The sequence below is a fragment of the Carcharhinus amblyrhynchos genome, chromosome 2, assembly GCF_965287045.1.
Source record: "Carcharhinus amblyrhynchos chromosome 2, sCarAmb.v2.hapA, whole genome shotgun sequence".
NCBI classification, from domain to species: Eukaryota; Metazoa; Chordata; class Chondrichthyes; order Carcharhiniformes; family Carcharhinidae; genus Carcharhinus; species Carcharhinus amblyrhynchos.
The window spans coordinates 149,583,614-149,601,173 of record NC_137325.1 but is presented as its reverse complement, the minus strand read 5'-3'; the positions used below and the strand labels follow the sequence as shown (position 1 = coordinate 149,601,173).

At 47.1% G+C, this 17,560-nt stretch overlaps 1 protein-coding gene across 1 annotated transcript in view; it reads right to left on the bottom strand.

The window, feature by feature from the left end:
- Positions 1-17,560, bottom strand: part of LOC145361852 (IQ motif and ankyrin repeat domain-containing protein 1-like) — a 128,856-nt gene that overhangs the window by 52,467 nt on the left and 58,829 nt on the right. The window contains exon 4 of the mRNA XM_080217829.1: positions 12,907-13,098. Coding sequence (XP_080073955.1) covers positions 12,907-13,098 — 192 coding nt within the window. The remainder of the gene's footprint in view (positions 1-12,906; positions 13,099-17,560) is intronic.

Sequence of the window (17,560 nt, the reverse complement as noted above, 5' to 3'; positions counted from 1 at the left end):
ACAAAAACTGACCCATCTAACGTGCTTGAACCATAGCTTTTCCAATCAATATTTGTAAAGTTAAAATCTCCCAAAACAACTACCCTGTCACCTTTTCAAAAAACTCGATAAGGTTTGTGAGGCATGGCCTACCCTTCACAAAACCGTGTTGACTATCCCTAATCAATTTATTTCCCTCTAGATGATTATAAATCCTATCCCTTATAATTCTTTCCAAAACTTTGCCCACAACAGAAGTAAGGCTCACTGGTCTATAATTCCCAGGATGGTCTCTACTCCCCTTCTTGAACAAGTGGACAACATTTGCTATCCTCCAGTCTTCCGGCACTATACCTGTAGCCAATGACGACACCTCCTCCTTATGTACCTCAATCCCGTCTCATCTACTACCTGGTATCGCAGTATTCTCCTCGACTACATTGACTTTTCCTGTGTGAATACTGATGAAAAATATTCATTCAGTGCCTCTCCTATCTCTTCAGGCTCCACGCACAACTTCCCACTACTGTCTCTGACTGGCCCTAATCTTGCCCTAACCAATCTTTTATTCTTGACATACCTGTAGAAAGCTTTAGGATTTTCCTTGATCCTATCCGCCAAAGTCTTCTCATGTCCTGTTCTAGCTCTTCTTAACTCTCTCTTTAGCTCCTTCCTGGCTAATTTGTAACTCTCCAGTGCCCTAACTGAGCCTTCACGTCTCATCTTTACATAAGCCTCCTTCTTCCTCTTCACCAGAGATTTAACTTCTTTAGTAAACCACGGTTCCCTCGCTCGACCACTTCCTCCCTGCCTGACAGGTACATATTTATCAAGGACTCGCAGTAGCTGCTCCTTGAATAAGCTCCACATTTCAGTTGTTCCCAGCCCCTGCAGTTTCCTACTCCACCCTATGTATCCTAAATCTCTCCTAATAGCCTCATAATTTCCTTTCCCCCTGGTATAACTTCTGCCCTTCGGTATATACCTATCCCTTTCCATCACTAAGGTAAACGTAACCGAATTGTGGTCACTATCACCAAAGTGTTCACCTGCCTCCAAGTCTAACACCAGGTCTGGTTCATTACCCAGTACCAAATCCAGTGTGGCCTCACCTCTTGTTGGCCTATCTACATACTGTGTCAGGAAACCTTCCTGCACACATTGGACAAAAACTGACCCATCTAAAGTATTCGAACTATAGCGTTTCCAGTCAATATTTGTAAAGTTCAAGTCCCCCATAACAACTACCCTGTTACTTTCGCACCTATCCAGGATCATCTTTGCAATCCTTTCCTCTACATCTCTGGAACTTTTTGGAGGCCTATAAAAAACTCCCAGCAGGGTGACCTCTCCTTTCCTGTTTCTAATCTCAGCCCATACTACCTCAATAGACAGGTCCACATCAAACGTCCTTTCTGACTAACAATGCCACACCTCCCCCTCTTCTACCACCTTCTCTGCTCTGACTGAAACATCTGAACCCCGGAACCTGCAACAACCATTCCTGTCCCTGCTCTATCCATGTCTGTGAAATGGCCACAACATCGAAGTCCCAGGCACCAATCCAGGCTGCAAGTTCGTCCACCTTATTGCATATGCTCCTCGCATTAAAGTATACACACTTCAACCCACCCTCCCACTTGCCACTACTCTGCTGTGACCTAGAAACCTCATCCGTCACCTCCCTATTCTCATCCTCCTGTACATTGGAGCTACAATTCAGGTTCCCATCCCCCCTCTATATCAGTTTAAACCCCCCTGAATAGCATTGGCAAATTTTCCCCCCAAGATATTAGTTCCCCTCTGGTTCAGGTGCAGACCATCCCTCTTGTAGAGGTCCCACCTTCCCCAGGATGACCCCCAATTGTCCAAGTATCTGAACCCTTCCCTCCTGCACCATCCTTTTAGCCACGAGTTTAAATGTTCTCTCTCTCTATTCTTCTCCATGCTATCCCGCGGCACAGGTAACAAACCAGAGATAACCACTCTGCTTGTTTTAGCCCTGAGCTTCCACCCTAACTCTCTGAATTTCTAGCTTACATCCCCGTCCCTTTTCCTACCTATGTCATGGGTGCCTACATGAACCACAACTTGGGGCTGGTTCCCCTTCCCCTTAAGGATCTCAAACACTCGCTCAGAGATATCATGGACCCTGGCACCTGGGAGGCAACATACCAACCGCGAGTCTCGCTCATTCCCACAGACTCTCCTATCTGTCCCCTTAACTATGGAATCCCCAATCACTAATCCTGCTCTTTTCTTCCCCCTTCCCACCTGAGTATCAGGGACAGACTCTACCCCTGAGACCTGTACTCCATGGCTTACCCCGGTTGAGTCTTCCTCCCCAACAGCATCCAAAACAGAGGAATTGTTTTGTAGAGGAACAGCCTCAGGGGATCGCTGCTCTGACTGCTTCTTACCCCTTCTAGCAGTCACCCATGCATCACTTTTCGGAGTAACTATCTCCCTGTAACTTTTGTCGATAGCTGCCTCTGCTTCCCGAATGATTCTTAGTTCCTCCAGTTCCAGTTCCAGCTCCAGGTCCCTAACACGGTCCTCAAGGAGCTGCCAATGGATGCAGGTGGTAGATTTAATACTGAGCTGGGGAGGATCTACTTCTCACAGAGGGGGGTGAATTTGTGGAACTCGCTGCCCCACAGCGCGGTGGGATCTGAATCATTGAATGGTTTCAAGAAGGAGATAAATACATTTCTAATAAAAAAAGGATCTGGGGAACAGGTGGGACAGAAGTTTATAGGTTTCCAGGAGATCCTCTTTCACTCTTCTGAACTCCAGCGAATATAATCCTAAATGATTCAGTCTCTCTTCACACATCAGTCCCACACTCCAAAGATTTGCAGGTTATGTGGGCTGACCACAGTAAATTGTCAGAACACCTCACACACCAGTGGCTGAAGGTAAACATGTAGGTGCAGCTGGATTGGAGACCAGGATGAGACCAGCCGTGATCTGATGGAATGGCGGAGCAAGCTCAGAGGGCTGAATTTGCTAATCTGCTCCTCCTTTCTATTGGACAGGTTGGGTGAGTGGGCTAATCAATGACAGATGCAGTAGAATTTGGATAAATGTGAGGTTATTCACTTTGGAAGCAAAAACAAGAAGGCAGATTACTACCTGAATGGCTGTAAATTGGGAGAGGGGAGTGTGCAGAGGGACCTGGGTGTCCTTGTGTACCAGTCACTGAAGGTAGGCGTGCAGGTACAGCAGGCGATAAAGAAGGAAAATGGCATGTTGGCCTTCATTGTGAGAGGTTTCAATACAGGAGCAGGGATTATAGAATCCCTACATTGTAAGAGGAGGTTATTCGGCCCATCAAGTCTGTACTCTGAAAGAGCATCTTAACTAGGCTCACCATAACCACACACATTTCCCACAGCTAATCCACCTAACCGACATATCTTTGGGCACTAAATGGCAATTTACAGTGGTCAGTCCACATAACCTGCAAATCTTTGGAGTGTGGAAGGAAACTGGAGCACCTGGAGGAAACCCATGCAGAAACGGTGAGAATGTGCAAACTCCACATAGACAGTGACCTGTGGCTGGTCCCTGGTGCTGTGTGGGATATTGTCAGCAGTTTGGGTCTCCTTTTCTGAGGAAGGATGTTCTTGCTCTCGAGGGAGTGCAGTGAATGTTTACCAGGCTGATTCCGGAGATGGTGGGACTGATGTATGAGGAGAGATTGACGAGGTTAGGATTGTTTTAACTGGAGTTCAGACGAACGAGGGGGGATCCCATAGAGACTTATAAAATTCTAACAGGACTAGACAGGGTAGATGCAGGGAGGAGATTCCCGATGGTGGGGGAGTCCAGAACCAGGGGTCACAGTCTGAGGATTCAGGGTAAACCATTTAGGATGGAGGTGAGGAGACATTTCTTCACCCAGACAATGGACAGTCTGTGGACTTTGCTACCACAGGAAGTAGTTGACCCCTAACCAGAGTATGTTTTGAAGAAGCAGTTAGATATAGCACATGGGGAGAAGGGGATCACAGGATATGGGGGGGAGGAGGGGATCAGGGTATTGATGATCAGCCATGATCATAATGAATAGCAGAGCAGGTTTGAAGGGCTGATGGCCTCTTCCTGCTTCTAGTTTCTATGTTTCTAATAGCATCAAGCCAGGGGTCACCCCTGGTTCAAGGGAGCGTGCAGGAGGGCATGTCAGGAGCAGCACCAGGCAACCTGGTGAAGCCACAACACACAACTGTTTGTGTGTCAAACAGCAGAAGCAGCAAGTGATAGGGCAGAGATAAGCTGTTCCACAACCAATGGATCCATAAGAAATAGGAACAGTACGAGGCCATTCAGTCCCTCTAGCCTTCCATTTAATAGGATCATGGCTGATTTAATACTCCCTAGGTCCATTTTCCTGCCTTCTCTCTGTAACTCTTAATCCCCCGACTGGTTAAAGACCTATCGATCTCAGCCCTGAGAATGTTCCAGGACCCCGTCTCCACAGCTTCCTGAGGTAAAGAATTCCAAAGATTCACCACTCCCTGAGAGAAGAAATACTTCCTCAAATCCATCTTAAATGAACACCCCTTTATTCTGTGACTACACCCTCTGGTCCCACACTCTCCCCTGAATGGAAACATCCGAACATTTACCCTCTCTAACCCCCTGAGAATCTCATATATCTCAATTATTCTGAACAGACTCACTCTGTTTAATCTTTCCCCATAGGGCAGTCCCTCAGAACCTGGGATCATCCTAGTGAGAAGTTTCACAACACCAGGTTCAAATCCAGCAGGTTCTTTTGGTAGCACAGCTTTTGGGGAGGGGTTGGGGGGTGGGGGGAATGTGGCAGGTGCTGCCCCTTCATCAGGCAATGCTCCAAAAGCTCGTGCTACCAAACAAACCTGTTGGATTTTAACCTGCTGTTGTGAGATTACTTACTGTGCCCACCCCCGTCCAACGCTGGCATCTCCACATCAAGGGATCATGTTAGTAAACCTTCTCTGTGCTGTCTCCAACGATAACATATCTTTCCTTAAATAAGAGGACTAAAACTCTGCACAGTATTCTAAATGTGGCCTCACTAATATCTTGTACAGCTGCTGCAACAGTTCTTTATGTTTGTTTTCCAGCCCCTTTCAAATAGAAGTCAGTATTCCTTCCTATTACTGTCTGCGCCTGTACACCTGCTCCCTGGGTTTCAGGAACAAGAACCCTCCAAGTCCCTCTGTGCTGCAGCTTTCTGCAGCCTCTCTCCATTTAAATAATAATCCACCTTCTCATCCTTTCCTCCAAAATGAACAATCTCACATTTTCCTCATTCAATTCCATTGGTCAATTTTCTGCCCACTCAGCGAGTCAGTCTCTCTCTAAACTATTTCTATCCTTCTCACAGTCTGCCTTCCCCCCCACCAGTGTATCATCAGCAAATGTGGGCACAGTAAACGTTGTTCTCTCCTCCAAATCATTAATATTGTGAAGAGCAGCGGAGCCAGTCCTACACCCCAGTTAGAACACACAACAGTACAACACAGGAACAGCCCTTTCACCCAGAATACTGCACTGAGCATGATGGCAAATTAAACTCATCCTTCCTGCCTGCCTCTGCTCCCTATCCCTCTGTTCCTGCACATTCATGTGTTTATCTAAAAGTCCTTTAAACACCCCTATCGTACCTGCCTCCACCACCACCCCTGGCAGTGTGTTCCAGACACCCACCACTCTCTGTGTAAAAAAACTTCCCCCTCACATCTCCTTTGAACTTTCTCCCTCTCACTTTAAGTCCATGTTCCCAAGTATTAGACATGTGAACTCTGGGAAAAAGATTCTGATTGTCAATCCTATCCCTGCCTCTCATCATTTTATCAACTTCCTCAGGTCTCCCCTCAGTCTCCGCCACTCCAGAGAGAACAGCCCGAGTTAATCCAGCCTCTCCTTATAGCTCACACTCTCTAATCCAGGCAGCATCCTGGTAAACCTCCTCTGCACCCTCTCCAAATCCCCCACATCCTTCCTGTAATGTGGGTGACCAGAACCAAACACAATCCTCTCTAAGTGCAGCCTAACCAGAGTTTTAGAAAGCTGTAACATGACATCCTGATCCTTGTACTCAAAGCCCCGACCAATAAAGACAAGCGTGCCGTATTCCTTCTTTACCACCCTATCTACTCCTGTGGCCATTTTCTGGGAGCGATGGACTTGAACCCCAAGCTGGAGCAGACGAGTGAAGGAGCAGAGAGAGAGCTAAGATTTTACCTGTTAAAAACCAGTTTAAAATAAGTTTAAAGCACTTTGTTCTTTGTAGAACTGTTTAAAGCATTTATTTATTGTATTTACTGCTTTAAGAATTCTGAGGGAGTGGTTAACAGGCAGTTGTGGTCCATCAGATTTAAATCAGCGCCAGGTTTAAAAGGAGGCCTGGTGTAGACAGCGGGCAGCGTCTGAGCGGGCAGCGGAGTGAGTGGGAAGCAGAGTGAGCTACTTGGGCTTAATATCAAAAAGGGCTGGAAAGAAAAAAGGCCAGGTGAGTTCGTTTGAAAAACAAAAAAAACAAAAAAAAAAATTTTTTTCAAAACTACTACAGTGAATAATGGAGGGGCATGTGATGTGTGGTTTCTGTATGATGTGGGAACTGGTGGACCCCAGGGTTCATCCCAGTGACCATGTCTGCAGTAAGTGCAGGTTGCTGGAGGAGCTCCAGCTCAGGGTAAATGAGCTGGCCTCTGAGCTACAGACACTGAGGCTCATCAAGGGGAGAGAGGGTGACATTGTCAATGGGGTGCAAGTGACATCCACCCCCCCTAGACTGGCTAACTCTAAGGGTCAGGGACAAGAGGGGGCTACTGGGAAGAGGAAGGGGGGTGAGGAGCGGAGGCCTCAGCCTCTTAATCTGCATAACAGGTTTGAGGTTCTTGCTTCCAAGTTGGACGAGAACAAGGCAGGTGAGGTTGGTGAGCAAGCTGCACACGGTACAGTGATGCAGCAGGACATAGGCAAAGAGAAAGGGAAAAGGAACGTAGTAGTTATTGGGGATAGTGGGGTGAAGGGTATTGACACTGTCCTTTGTCACAATGACAAAGTGCACAGAAGGGTGTGTTGTCTGCCTGGTGCTCGGGTACAGGATGTCGCATCTGGGCTGCAGAGGAACCTGGAGTGGGAGGGCGAGAATCCGGTCGTTGTGGTTCATGTGGGTGCCGACGACGTAGGCAAAATGCAAACTGAGGATCTGGGGAGGGAGTATGAAAAGCTGGGAATGGAATTAAAAAGTAGAACCGACAAGGTGGTTATCTCTGGGCTACTGCCTGAACCGAGTGCAGACGGGCGTAGGGTTGACAGGATTAAGGAAGTGAATGGGTGGCTCAGGGATTGGTGTGGGAGGAATGGGTTTGAATTTATGGGGCATTGGCACCAGTATTGGGGTAGGTGGGACTTGTTCGGGCGGGATGGGGTTGGTCTGAACCGTGCTGGGACCAGAGTGCTGGCGAATCGAGTAAAGAGGACTGTAGACAGGGCTTTAAACTAATTATGGGGGGGGAGGGTGTGAGGGTAGGTGACCTTACGAGGTCTAAAGTTAAGGATAGGGTACAGGTAAGGGAAGAGGCCGAGGATGTCCCAATAATAGAGGGAGTAGGGGGCGTGAGTATAGTTGGTGGCGTTGCGGCAAATAGGGTCCAGGTGAAGGCTGGGATGAAAGCACTTTATCTGAATGCACGAAGCATTCGGAATAAAGTGGATGAGCTGGTGGCGCAGATCGACACAAATGGATACGATCTGGTGGCCATTACAGAGACGTGGCTGCAAGGTGACAGGGACTGGGAGCTGAATGTCCAGGGGTATCAAGTGTTTAGGAAGGATAGGCAGGAGGGAAAAGGGGGGGGCGTAGCTCTGCTGATTAAGGATAGCATCACGGTGGTAGCAAGGGATGATATTGGAGCCAAGGAGCAGAGGGTGGAATCGTTGTGGGTGGAGATTAGGAACAACAAAGGGAGGAAGACGCTGGTGGGTGTCGTCTATAGGCCCCCGAATAATGATCTGGAGGTGGGGCGGGCTGTTAACGCGCAAATAAGTGCGGCGTGCAGGAATGGGACGGCCGTAGTTATGGGGGATTTCAATCTGCATATTGATTGGTCGACCCATGTTGGACGTGGGGGGCTCGAGGAAGAGTTCTTGGAATGCTGCCGGGATAGTTTCCTCGAACAGTGTGTGTTGGAGCCGACGAGGGAGCGAGCTATCTTGGATCTGGTGCTATGTAATGAAGCGGGTAGAATTAGGGACCTTGTGGTGAAGGATCCTCTTGGGGAGAGTGATCATTGTATGGTGGAGTTTCTGGTGCAGATGGAGGAGGAGAAAGTGGGTTCCCGGACACGCGTCCTTTGTTTGAATAGAGGGGAGTACGGTAGGATGAGAGAAGAATTGGCGAATGTGGACTGGGAGAGCGCGTTGGAGGGAGGGTCTGTTAAGGAGCAGTGGAGGATCTTTAAGGAGATCTTTCTTGGTGCTCAACGGAAATTTATTCCGATGGTCAAAAAGGACTGTAGGAGGAGAGGTAATAAGCCGTGGATAACAAAGGAGGTGAAGGAAAGTGTTAAACTAAAAGCGGAGGCGTTTAGAGTAGCTAAGAGTAGTGGGCGAGAAGAGGATTGGGAGAGGTTTAAATGTCAACAAAGATTGACAAAGAAGTTGATAAGGAAGGGTAGGAGAAACTATGAAGCTGGGCTAGCGCTTAATATAAAAAAGGATAGCAAGAGTTTTTATAAATATATAAAAAGGAAGAGGCTGGCTAGGGTGAATGTTGGTCCTTTAGAGGATGAGAAAGGGGACCTAGTGGTAGGGGATGGGGATATGGCTAAGGTATTGAATAACTTTTTTGTTTCTGTCTTCACGGAGGAGGACGTGAATAATTTGCCAGGTGTTAGCGATAGAAAGGTGGTAGGACTGGAGGGTCTTAATGACATTACTGTTACTAGAAAGGCGGTGCTCGACAGACTGGAGGGGCTGATTGTGGACAAGTCCCCAGGACCGGATGGAATGCATCCGAGGGTTCTGAAAGAAATGGCGGAGGTGATAGTGGATGCCTTGGTGGTTATTTTCCAAACGTCGCTGGATTCCGGGGAAGTGCCGGATGATTGGAAAACGGCTAATGTTACGCCGTTGTTTAAGAAGGGTGCCAGGCAAAAGGCGGGGAATTATAGGCCGGTTAGTTTAACATCTGTGGTAGGTAAAATGTTAGAATCTGTCATTAAGGAGGAAATTGCGAGGCATCTTGAAGGGAATTGCTTGATAGAGCAGACGCAGCACGGTTTCATTAAAGGGAAGTCGTGTCTGACAAATTTACTGGAGTTCTATGAGGATGTGTCTTGGGCGGTGGATAGAGGAGAGCCGGTGGATGTGGTCTTTCTAGATTTTCAGAAAGCGTTTGACAAAGTGCCTCACAAGAGGTTATTGCAGAAGGTCGAGGGACATGGAGTTGGGGGTAGGGTGTTAGCGTGGATAGAGGATTGGTTGTCAAATAGGAGGCAGAGAGTGGGGGTCAACGGGTGCTATTCGGATTGGCGGTTGGTGACTAGTGGAGTGCCCCAGGGGTCGGTGCTGGGGCCTCAGCTTTTTACCATTTATATAGATGATCTGGAGGAGGGAACCGAGTGTAGAGTGTCGAAATTTGCTGATGACACCAAGATTGGGGGAACGGCAAATTGTGCGGAGGGTGTGGAGAGTCTGCAGAAGGATCTAGATAGGCTGGGCGAATGGGCCAGGAAATGGCAAATGGAATTTAGTGTTGGCAAGTGTGAGGTGGTCCACTTTGGTAGGAATAATGGTAGGAAGGACTATTACTTACGAGGCGAAAAACTGCAGCAGGCGATGGTGCAGAGGGACCTCGGGGTCCTTGTGCATGAGTCGCAAAAACCCAGCTTGCAGGTGCAGCAGGTGGTCAGGAAGGCGAATGGGATGCTGGCCTTCATAGCGAAGGGGATTGAATATAAAAGTAGGGAGGTCTTGCTGCAGCTGCATAGGGCATTGGTGAGGCCGCAACTGGAGTACTGTGTGCATTTTTGGGCGCCGCACCTGCGCAAAGATATTTTGGCCTTGGAGGGAGTGCAGAGGAGGTTTACTAGGCTGATACCGGAGTTGAGGGGGTTGAGCTATGAGGAGAGGCTGAATAAACTGGGCTTGTACTCGTTAGAGTTTAGAAGAATGAGAGGAGATCTCATTGAGGCGTATAAGATGATGAATGGGATGGATAGGATAGAGGTGGAAAGACTCTTCCCGCTCAAAAAAGACAATAGGACTAGGGGGCACAGCCTCAAGATAAAAGGGGGGCGGTTTAAAACAGAGTTGAGGAGGAACTTCTTCACTCAAAGGGTGGTGAATCTCTGGAATTCTCTGCCCGTTGAAGTGGTGGAGGCTGCCTCGCTAAATATTTTCAAGACGCGGGTTGATGGGTTTTTGATAAGAGAGGGGATTAAGGGTTATGGGGAGAGGGCGGGAAAGTGGAACTGAGCAGCGACAGATCAGCCATGATCTTATTGAATGGCGGGGCAGGCTCGAATGGCTGGATGGCCTACTCCTGCTCCTATTTCTTATGTTCTTATGTTCTCCCTCTGTACATCGATGCTGTTCAGGGTCCTGCCATTAATTGTATATTTACCCTTAACATTCAATCTCCCAAAGTGCAGCACCTCACACTTCCCGGATTAAACTCCATCTGCCATTTCTCTGCCCATATCTGTAACTGATCTCTGTCCCGCTGTATCCTTGAACAACCTTCTACATTATCCACAACTCCACCTATCTTTGTGTCTCTGCAAACTTATTAACCCACACACCTGTGTTTTCTTCCAAGTTATTTATATATATCACAAACAGCAGAGGTCCCAGTACACATCCCTGCAGAACCCCACTAGTCACGGACCTCCAGCCAGAATAACACCCTTCCACCGTTACTCTCTGACTTCTGAGGGAAAACTAATTCCGAATCCAAGCGGCCAAGTCATGGATCCTGTGGATCGTAACTTTCTGGATGAGCCTCCCATGAGGGACCTTGTCGAAAGTCTTATTAAAATTAATGTAGACGACATCTACTACTTTACCCTCATCGATCACCCCCGTCACCTCCTCAAAAAAATCAATCAAGTTAGTCAGACATGATCTGATCCACACAGAGCCATGCTGACTTTCCCCAACTCAGCCATGCTTTTCCAAACACTCATAAATCCTATCCCTAAGAATTCTCTCCAATGGCTTCCCAATCACTGATGTGGGATTTACTAATCTATAATTTCCGGGATTATTTCCTTTCCTGAACATTAGCGACTCATTACTTACTGCTCCCCAACCTGAGAAAGACCCCCCTCTATTTGCTGGATTAGCCAATCCTGTATCCACGCTGACACCACCAGCACCTATCTTAGTGTTGGAGCCTTCTGTGTGGCACCTTATCAAATACTTTCTGAAAATCGAATTACTTCCACTGTTTCCCCTTCACCTACTCTGGCAGAGAGCTCCTCAGGGAATTCGAGTAGATGTTCCAGATACGATTTCCTCTGCATGAAACTGTGCTGACTGATCAGATTGTAACTTTTCAAACACCATCTCTCCTGAATGATTGATCTGAGAGTTTTCCAATACCTGAATCCAGGCTGACTGGTCTGTCTTTTCCTGCCTCCTTCCCTTCCTGAACAAAACTGTCACACTGTCAGTTTTCCAATCCTTTGGCACAGTTCCACAATCCAAGGACTTTGGGAAAATGATACCCCTGTATCCACAATCTCTGTCGCTTCCTCCTTTAAAACTCTGGGTACAAATAATCAGATCAGAGTTTTAACTCATCAGTTTGCCTAAAACTAATTCTCTGCTGATAGTCATTGTTCCTCATTCCTTCCCTCTGGTTTTTCTATTCACGGGATGTCCGTAGTACCTTTGGCAGTAAAAACCAATACAAAATATCTAGTTAACTCCTTTGCCACACAGAGAGACAGAGAGGAACACACACAGAGATACACAGAGAGACAGAGAAGAACACACACACACACAGACACACAGAGAGACAGAGAGGAACACACACAGAGACACACAGAGTCACAAAGAGGGACACACACAGTGACACACACACAGGGATGTACTGTGTGCAGTTTTGGGCGCCGTACTTACGCAAGGATATTTTGGCCTTGGAGGGAGTGCAGAGGAGGTTTACTAGGCTGATACCGGAGTTGAGGGGGTTGAGCTATGAGGAGAGGCTGAATAAATTAGGCTTGTACTCGTTAGAGTTTAGAAGAATGAGGGGAGATCTCATTGAGACGTATGAGAAGATGAATGGGATGGATAGGATAGAGGTGGAGAGACTCTTCCCGCTCAGAAAGGATAGTAGGACTAGGGGGCACAGCCTCAAGATAAAGGGGGGGCGGTTTAGAACGGAGTTGAGGAGGAACTTCTTCACTCAAAGGGTGGTGAATCTCTGGAATTCTCTGCCCGTTGAAGTGGTGGAGGCTGCCTCGCTAAATATTTTTAAGATGCGGGTTGATGGATTTTTGATAAGCGAGGGGATTAAGGGTTATGGGGAGAGGGCGGGAATGTGGAACTGAGCCACGACAGATCAGCCATGATCTTATTGAATGGCGGGGCAGGCTCGAGGGGCTAGATGGCCTACTCCTGCCCCTATTTCTTTTGTTCTTATGTACATGAGGACACACACAGGGATACACACAGGGACACACACAGGGGGACACACAGGGGTACACACACAGGGACACACTAAGGGACACACACACAGAGATGCACCAGAGACACACACACAGGGACACACAGAGAAACATACAGAGACACATGGAGACACAGGTATACATGTGACACAGCAAAACCTGTCTCTGTGCTGAAGTTACCAGCTGCTCAATGTATTTCCATTGCAGAGAGGTGAAAGGTTATGAGTGAATATCTCTCACAAACTACCAATACCTTTGAATTTGGATTGGCTCCTTTCTCAATCAGGAACTTAATGGCTTCAGGATGGCCACCGCCTGCAGCCTCTGAGAGAGGACTGTTACCGTGAGCGTCAGCACAATCCACCAGTGCTAACTGGTGCCGTTCACGAATCACTCTCCCCAGTTCTTCATTTCTGATTCCATTTCTGGTGTCCAAATCAGCGACCTGTGGGAGTAAGAGGATCATACTGAAAAACATACATCACCATGTACTCATCTCCACTTCCCACTTTCCATCTCTGTCTGAGAATTAATCCCCTAGATCCTCCTCCCACTGATTCCCTGCACTCTCTCTCTTCCCTCTCTGTCTCTTTCTGTCTGATCCCCTCTCTAATTCCCTCTCTCTCTCTGTCTCTCTGTTGATTCCCTCGCTGTCTCTCTAACAGCAATCAGGAATGAAACATGTTTAAATGTTTTGGTCAGACTGTGTAGCAATCGGTAAAGTGAAGGATAGAGTATCACAGCTTACTCAGCAATAACCTGCTCACGGGTTTTACCAGGGGCACTCAGTCCTGACCTCATTGCAGCCTTAATTCGAACTCCAGAATGAGTGACTGCCGTCGACATCAAGGCACCATTTCACCCACATTACAGGAAGGGTGTGGGGGATTTGGAGAGGGTGCAGAGGAGGTTTACCAGGATGCTGCCTGGATTAGAGAGTGTGAGCTATAAGGAGAGGCTGGATTAACTCGGGCTGTTCTCTCTGGAGTGGCGGAGACTGAGGGGAGACCTGAGGAAGTCGATAAAATGATGAGAGGCAGGGATAGGATTGACAATCAGAATCTTTTTCCCAGAGTTCACATGTCTAATACTCGGGCACATGGACTTAAAGTGAGAGGGAGAAAGTTCAAAGGAGATGTGAGGGGGAAGTTTTTTTACACAGAGAGTGGTGGGTGTCTGGAACACACTGCCAGGGGTGGTGGTGGAGGCAGGTACGATAGGGGTGTATAAGGGACTTTTAGATAAACACATGAATGTGCAGGAACAGAGGGATATGGACCAAGGACAGGTAGATGGGATTAGTTTAATTTGGTGCCATGTTCAGCACAATATCGTGGACCGATGGGTCTGTTCCTGTGCTGTAATGGGCTGAAGGGTCTGTTCCTGTGCTGTAATGGGCTGAAGGGTCTGTTCCTGTGCTGTAATGGGCCAAAAGGCCTGTTCCTGTGCTGTAATGGGCCAAAAGGCCTGTTCCTGTGCTGTAATGGGCCGAAGGGTCTGTTCCTGTGCTGTAATGGGCCGATGGGTCTGTTCCTGTGCTGTAATGGACCAAAAGGCCTGTTCCTGTGCTGTAATGGGCCGAAGGGTCTGTTCCTGTGCTGTAATGGGCCGAAGGGTCTGTTCCTGTGCTGTAATGGACCAAAAGGCCTGTTCCTGTGCTGTAATGGGCCGAAGGGTCTGTTCCTGTGCTGTAATGGGCCGATGGGTCTGTTCCTGTGCTGTAATGGGCCAAAAGGCCTGTTCCTGTGCTGTAATGGGCCAAAAGGCCTGTTCCTGTGCTGTAATGGGATGAAGGGTCTGTTCCTGTGCTGTAATGGGCCAAAAGGCCTGTTCCTGCGCTGTAATGGGCCGAAGGGTCTGTTCCTGTGCTGTAATGGGCTGATGGGTCTGTTTCTGTACTGTAATGGGCGGAAGGGTCTGTTTCTGTACTGTAATGGGCTGAAGGGCCCGTTCCTGTGCTGTAATGGGCTGAGGGGTCTGTTCCTGTGCTGTAATGGGCTGAAGGGCCCGTTCCTGTGCTGTAATGGGCTGAAGGGTCTGTTTCTGTACTTTACTGTTCTTTTGTCTATGTTCTAAATTCTATGGATGTTGTATCAAGGAGCTCTGGCAAAACTGGAGTCAGTGGGAATTTCAATGCAATTACATTTATACTTTGCTTCAGTCTTCACAGAGTAAGTCATGAATAATGTACCAGAAATGCTGAGAGAAACATGTTTTAGTGAGGAGCTGAAAGAAATCGGCATTAGTAGAGAAATGGTTTTGGGGAAATTGATGGGATTGAAGGTGGATAAATCTCCAGCTCCTGATAATCTTCATCCCAGAATACTTAAGGAAGTGGCCCTGGAAATAGTAGATCCATTGGTAGTTATTTTCCAAAATTCTCTGGACTCGGGACTGGTTCCTACAGATTGGACAGTGACTGATATAAGCTCACTATTCAAAATGGGAGGTAGAGAGAAAACAGGGAACTACAGACCAGTGAGTCTAACATCGGTACTGGGGAAGTTGCTAGAATCCATTATCAAGGATTTCATAACTCAACATTTGGAAGGCAGTGGGATAATCAGACACAGTCAGCATGGATTTACAAAAGGGAAAGCATGCTTGATGAATCTATTGGAATTCTTTGGGGATGTAACTAGTAGAGTTGATCAAAGAAGCAAGTGGATGTGGTTTATTTAGACACTAAAGTAGGCCATTCAGCCCTCCGAGACTGCTCCACCAATCATTTTGTCATCAAATTCAATATCCTGATTCCCCCCCATCCCTCGATCTGTTTAGCACCATGAGCTATATTTAATCTCTTCTTGAAATCAGACAATATTTTAGCCTCAACTACTTTCGTTGGGAGTGAATTCTACACATTCCCCACCCTCTGGGTGAAGAAATTTCTCCTCACCTCAGTTCTAAAAGGTTTATCCCTTATCCTCAAACTCTGACCCCTAGTTCTAGACTCCCCCACCACTGGGAACATTCTTTCTGAATCTACCCTGTCTAACCCTGTTCGAATTTTATAAGTTTCTCTGAGATCCCCTCTCACTCTTCTAAACTCCAGTAAACATAATCCTAACCAATTTACTCTCTCCTCATATGACAGACCTGCCACACCTTCTCTGTGCTCCCTCTATAGCAAGGACATCCTTCCTCAGATAAGGACACCAAAACTGTACACAATACTCCAGGTGTGGCCTCACCAACACCCTGTACAATTGCAGCAAAACATCCCTATCTCTATACTCAAATCCTCTCGCTATGAAGATCAACATACCATTTGCCTTCTTTACTGCCTGCTGTACCTGCGCACTTACTTTCAGCAACTGATGTAAAAGGACACAAGGTCTCACTGAGTGTCCACCTCTCTCAATTTACACCCATTCAAATAATAATCTGCCTTCCTATTATTGCTCCCATAATGGATAACCTCACATTTATCCACATCATACTGCATCTGCCATGCAGATATCCACACATTCAGCCTGTCCAAATCACACTGAAGCATCTCTGTATCCTCCTCACAGCTCACCCTCCCACCCAACTTTGTATCAAATTTGGAGATAACACATTCATTTCCCTCTTCCAAATCATTAATATATAATGTGAACAGTTGGGGTCCGAGCACAGATCCCTGTGGAACCCCACTAATCACTGCTTACCAATCAGAAAAAGACCCATTTATGACAACTCTTTGCTTCCTATCTGCTAACCAGCTTTCTATCCATCTCAAGACATTACCTGCAATCCCATGCGCTTTAACTTTACATAGCAGACTGTTTTGTGAGACTTTGTTGAAATCTTCTGAAAGTCTAAATAAACCACATCCACTGGTTCACATTGATCAACTCTACTAGTTACATCCCCAAAGAATTCCAATAGATTCATCAAGCATGATTTCTCTTTTGTAAATCCATGCTGACTGTGCCTGATTATCCCACTACCTTCCAAATGCTGAGTTATGAAATCCTTGAGAATGGATTCTACCAACTTCCCCAGTACCGATGTTAGACTCACTGGTCTGTAGTTCCCTGTTTTCTCTCTACCTCCCTTACATCAGCGACCCTCCAATCTGTAGGAACTGATCCAAAGAACTTCAGAAAATAACTACCAATGGATCTACTATTTCCAGGGCCACTTCCTTAAGTATTCTGGGATGAAGATTATCAGGGGCTGGAGATTTATCCACCTTCAATCCCATCAATTCCCCCAAAACCATTTCTCTACTAATGCCGATTTCCTTCAGCTCCTCACTAAAACATGTTTCTCTCAGCATTTCTGGTACATTATTCATGACTTCCTTTGTGAAGACTGAAGCAAAGTATAAATGTAATTCCCAGCCATTTCTTTATTCCCCGTTATGAATTCTCCCATTTCTGACTGTAAGGGGTGTTTTTCACCACCACTTTCTCAAGGGCAGTTAGGGATGGGCAGTAAATGCTGACCCTGCCAGTGACACCCATGTCCCATGAAAGAATAAGGAAAAGCAGAAAGAGTCTGGATTAATGAGGGGGGTGAAAGGTTCTTGGGGTTGGCAGGAGGTTATAATCAGATCAGCCATGATCTTGTTGAATGGTCTAGCAGGCACAAGAGGCTGAGTGGCCTCCTCCTGTTTCTAATTGTTATGTTTGTATGATTGCCTATCTGGAGGTGCTGACTCGGATCGATACGCAGTTTCCGGGGTGAATGGACAAGCTGCGTTTCTCACTGAGGGGATCAGAGTTCTGTTTCACTCTGAGCAATGCCCCAGGATTGAGTCAGCTCTCACCCTGACCAGTAACAGGAACCCAACACCATGAGCAGTTGTCAGAATTATCTTTGAGAGTTCAGGAATGTCAGATCAATCTCCCAGATGTGGTTGCTGATGAGTTACAAAATGCTGGGACTGACTGTGTCAGTCAGCTGAAGATGGGAGA